The sequence below is a fragment of the Gavialis gangeticus genome, unplaced genomic scaffold (assembly GCF_001723915.1).
Source record: "Gavialis gangeticus isolate Ggan-Ray unplaced genomic scaffold, GavGan_comp1, whole genome shotgun sequence".
NCBI classification, from domain to species: Eukaryota; Metazoa; Chordata; order Crocodylia; family Gavialidae; genus Gavialis; species Gavialis gangeticus.
The window spans coordinates 896,123-901,247 of NW_017729000.1; the positions used below are offsets into that span (position 1 = coordinate 896,123).

The 5,125-nt window shown below is 63.6% G+C and overlaps 1 protein-coding gene across 1 annotated transcript in view; it reads right to left on the reverse strand.

Moving 5' to 3' along the window:
- The window catches only part of HRH2 (histamine receptor H2), a 13,637-nt gene extending 12,380 nt beyond the window's left edge, over positions 1-1,257 (reverse strand). Inside the window, exon 1 of the mRNA XM_019506064.1 lies at positions 93-1,257. Coding sequence (XP_019361609.1) covers positions 93-1,207 — 1,115 coding nt within the window. The 5' untranslated portion in view covers positions 1,208-1,257. The remainder of the gene's footprint in view (positions 1-92) is intronic.
- Positions 1,258-5,125: the final 3,868 nt, after the last annotated feature.

The window sequence follows — 5,125 nt, forward strand, 5'->3', positions numbered from 1 at the left end:
ACCCGAGTCTGGACATAACTCACCGTGATGCTCTTCCGGCTCACCCCCGCCCCGCTCCCCGCTCCCAGCCACTTGCAAGGGGCAAGCTGTACCTGTCCTTGGCTCCTCGAGCGAGCGCGCTCTCCCTGCCGTTCCGCACCTGCAGCCTCAGGGGCTTCTCCTGCTGCACGCTCAGGGCTCGCCGGCCCCTGCGGCGCGGCACGTAGGCGGAGGTCAGGGGCGGGCAGCGGGAGAGGCCCCTCTGCCTCCGGCAGCGCAGCAGGCACTGGTAGGCCGAGCGGAAGTCCCGGTTGAGGGCCGCGTACAGGATGGGGTTCAGGGCCGAGTTGGCGTAGCCCAGCCACAGGACGATGGACTTGGACACACAGTCCACCACGCCGTCGTCCATCATCCCGCGGTAGGTGAACACGGTGAAGTAGGGGAACCAGCAGACGATGAACGCCCCCAGCACAACCGCCAGCGTCACCGTGGCCTTATGCTCCTTCACCAGGGAGGGGCCGGGGGCTGTGCAGCCGCTGGCGTGGTTGATGCGCTTGGCTTGCTCCCGGGCGATCTTGAAGATGCGGTAGTAGGTGATGCACATGACGGTCAGTGGGAAGTAGAAGGTGAGCAGCGAGTCCACCAGGCCGTACAAGGCGTTGACCTGCAGCTGGCACACCGTGCTGCTGTTGGTGCTCAGCCGGCTGCTGTTCCAGCCCAGGTGGATGGGCAGGAAGGAGACCATCAGCGCCACGGCCCAGATGACGACCAGGGCCAGCGCCACGCGGCGCGAGGTGATCAGCTGGGTGTAGCGCAGCGGCTTGGTCACGGCGTAATAGCGGTCCAGGCTGATCATGAGCAGGTTGAGGATGGAGGCCGTGCACAGCATGACGTCCAGGCTGGTGTAGATGTTGCAGAGGACCGTGCCGAAGGGCCAGACCTTGGTGAGCTCGTAGATGGCCGAGAAGGGCAGCACCAGCAGCCCCAGCAGCAGGTCGGTGGTGGCCAGGGACACGATGAGGCAGTTGGTGAGGCTGCGCAGCCGGCGGTCCAGGGTGACCGCCAGGCAGACGATGACATTCCCGCAGATGGTCACCACGATGAGTGCCACCAGCACGACCCCCACCAGCGCCGCCCCCGTGATGCTCTCCGTAGCGCTTGTCTGGTTCAGGCAGGAGCCCATGGCGAGGGGGTGCGGGGCATGGCTCTCCCCCAGCCGAGCTGACATGGGACCCGGCGCCGCCCGAGCTCAGCGCCCTGCCCAGACCGGAGACAGCAGGGAGCTGCGCGCTTGCAGCTGTCTGGCCTGGGGAAGGTGCTGGGAGCCCCGGAGCGAGGCTGCTGGGCACCTAGAGCAGCCGTGGCCCTGTTGCTGTCCGTCGGAGGCCCAGGCTGCTCTCTGGCTCTCAGCCCCTCTCTCCTGGCCCTCCTGCCCCTCGGCTCGGGGAGGTCCACGGGGGCCGGGTGCTGCGAGTCTCAGCTCTGCCGGGCTCTGTCGGCATAGCTGGGTTGGGCACCGCGAGAGCTGCTGCTACCTCGCTGCTCCTGGCCAGTCCATCCGGCAGGAGGAGGGGGCGCGACCTGCTACAGCGTCTGGGGGTCAGCACCTGGAAGGGAAATGCAAGGGTCAGACCCGGGCCCTGTGAGCGAGGCGGGGGGCTGCGGAGACCGTGCAGCGTGCGATGTGGCAAGGCCGTCACAGCTGCCCAGGGAAGCCTGGCGAGGGCACCTCCAGAGGCAGGACAGGGACCCTGCAAAGAGCTCCCCCCAGCCCCATGCCCACTCCCCGTGTCCTTCCCGCGCTCCCCCAGGCCCAGCGCCACCACAGCCAGGCAAGGCAGCTTCCACCCTCAGCATCTCCCTGGCTCTGATTAGCCCGTCTGATTAGTGCCCCTCCCCCAAGCCAGGCGACTTTGGGGAGAGACACTGATTTTCTGTTACACTAGGTCTGTGATTTCCAGCCTCATTAGGCCTATGGCTCCCACTCATTAGACTCAAGGCTGCCCTCGAAAAATGCTGGGGTTTGGTTTTCACTTGGGTTTTGCCTACAGAAAAGCACTAGAGCAAATCTGCTGCAAAGACCTGCGAAGCCCACGGCAGCTCTGAGTGGGTTCGATCGTGCTTCCTGCCTGGGTTTATCTTGGGAACTGGGAACCGAGCCGGCACACCTCGCAGCGCTAACACGGCGGGGCACCCCTGCAAGCACTTCCCGGCACCCTGGTTGGGAGTCGCTGCGCTCCGGCCCCTTGACAGGATCCGTCTGATGTGCCGAGGGCTTGCAATGGCCGCAGCTTCCATCCCCGCTCGGCTGAGAGCTCCTCGGGACTGCCGGAGCCGTGCCTGGGCGCCCGAGCGGGGCAGCTCCGGGCGCGCGGTGCAGACGGGTCATCTCTCCCCACCCGCCCTGCAGGAAGCAGGGGCTCGGCCGTGGGCATCAGCCCTGCCCCCGTGGGCTGAGCTGCACCAGAGCAGCTGCCACCTCCCCCGGGACAGGAGCAGATGCACAAAAGCAGGTGGCACAGAGCAGCTTATGCCCATCCCCACTTGAACTGGGCACAGGCTACGCCTGCCGCAGCTGAGTGCTGCCCAGACCCGGGCCGCTCCTGCAAAGCCTATGAAGAGCGGTGGCTGCTGATTCCCAAGTACACTTCCACCGACACAGCCCCGTGGCCCTGAGCCGGCCCAACTGGCTGCCTGGACCTAAACTATAGCCTCCTTTCAAGTCCTCGGTGGTTGGGGATGGGATCCTTCCTCGTGGCCAAAATCGCCAGCTGGAAGTCATCACTTCCCTTGTCTTTCACAGCTGGAACAACTGTTTGCTTCCCATGCTGGGCCCAGGCAGCCCCAGCAGCGAGTGGGACTGCAAGGAGCCCCACGGGGGGCATTTTGGCAGCCCAGAGCACACCCACCTTTGCTCTCCAAGAGAATGGCTCCTGTTCTGGGCTCTGCCAGGCAAATGCAGCCGGCGGGGACTGAGGACCGCTGCCAGGCCAACGCCAGCTCTGGGCTGTTTGCACAGAAGATCTGCACCATTTGCTTTTTCTTCAGCACCTGTGATGTCTCCAGCCAGGCGCTCCGGGGAACTGGCGTCAGGTCAGCTGCCCCTGCACAGCACAGCGACCAGTGCCCTTCGCACCACGCGAGCTGCCCCGAGCCTGAGGCCGCTCTGCCTTCTGCCCCTGCAGCCTCTAGACGTCATGATGTCTGGGCTCCTCTCCAAAGCTGCGATTTGGGTTTTCCCCTTGAAATGAGCAGCCACGGTCCACCCATGGCCACAGCACGCCAGCATCTGGGGCTGCCGGTGCTACAATACTAGCACGTGGCAACACCAAATGCTGCAGACACGGAGGCACTGCTGATGGTGCTGCCAGTGCTTAGCCCGATGCACAGCACCTGCCAGCTCCATCCTGAGCCTGGCCTGAGCAAGAGCGGCCAGCCCTTCTTAAGGAAACGCTACTGCTATGTATAGTGCAGAGTCCGGGAATAGTAGTGGAGCCGGGCTGGCTGGCCCGAGGCAGGGCCAATCCCGTCCAAACCATCCTCTGCAAATCCCCTTAGCACAACTACAGCCAGATCAGACACAGCACCGGCCATCACACCCGATCCTGCGCCCACGAAAGCGGGGGACCGCGGCGGCCAATGCCCCGCCGCAGCAAAGGTTGTTAAAATACGCTCAAGGGGCCCCAGGGAGAGCCCATACCCTCACTATAGAGGAAGGCCCCCCCATCCATAGCAATCTGACCGCGGGGGCGGACGGATCCTGCCTCTGAGCTGCGCACGCATGGACCCAGAAGAGTCTGTGAAAGCTAAGGAGTTACCCGGCAAGAGCTGGGTTCAGCTGCACAGGTTGTGGTCACGATGGTGCGTGGGATGGGGGCCCCTTTTAGGCTCCTGGGATAATGTGGTAACTTCTTTTAATAGCAAGCCGGGTGCTCGCGGTGTGCGGGAGTGGAGTCCTGCCAGTTAATGAGACCCTCCCGCGCTGAGCGCTGTTGTGCTCAAAGAGCAAACGACAGAATTAGACCTGGGCTAATGACTTACACAGGAACAACAGCGACTGTTGTGACCTGTCTGTGATATGAAGACCCCCCCTGCCGCGGCCTCATCCCAGGCCCAGGAATGCAGGTGCCACAGAGGGAAGCAACGCCTGCAATCGCTCGGCTCGTAGCAATACCCCCCGGGGGACCGCTGTCTGCAGGGGTGATGGCATCTGCACGCCGAATTGTCCATTGCGGCAAGAGCGGAAATCCGTGGGGTAGGTGTAGCCGAAACCCCCTCGCCAACGCCGGGTGTCCGCTCACTGCGGGGACACGAAGCAGGACGGGGCCACAGCACTGCCTGGGTGTCCACGCAACTCCCCGTCCACGGAAGCGTGTTGGGGCCGCTGAGACCTGAGCCAGCGGCTGTATTGTTGCACGTCGTGAGCATTTTTCTGTCCCAAAGGGCAGTGCAGAGATTGCCACCGCCTCGTCCCTTCTCTCCGTGAGAAGACAGGGGAGGACTGCCTGAGACACCCGGGGTGCAGCAGCTCGGCAGGTGCCAGCTGCGGCTATAGGCAGGCGACGGCCCTGCCCTGCTCCTCTGCGTGGTGCCAGCCCGGAGCGCCCGGACAGAGCAGTCCTGCTCCCGGCTCCCGCCAGGGCCTCTGCCTGTCACCCGAGTGCAACGTCTGTCCCCTTTCTGTGACCTGGCCCTTGTAGGCACCGCGCTCTTCCCGTGGGCCCTCGGGCAGATTGCTTCTCCCACCTTAGTGCCACGTCAGGAGAACACGTCTGTTCCTGGGCACACACATGGAAAAGGTCACGTCGAAGGGTCTGGAGGAGCTGCCCCTTGCAGCCTCCCTCCGGCCCCCAGCTCAGTGCCTGGCCATTGCTGCTTTCGTCCCTGCCTCACCTCATCATCCTTTTCCTGTTTTGCTGGACGAGTGTCCCCTGGGAGACGCTATCGACGGCTTTAGCAAAGGCCAGAGCGGTTATGTCGACTGCGCTTCTCTTTAAAACCTGAGTTATCTTATCTAAGATCGCAGACTAGCCTGGCGCCGGCTACCTTGCATGAAGCCACGCTGCCTGTTATCTCACTTTCGTTTCCAGCTGTGTTTTTTCTTCAGCAGGTGTTATCAGACCCCGGAGGCTGTTGGGAGCAGACT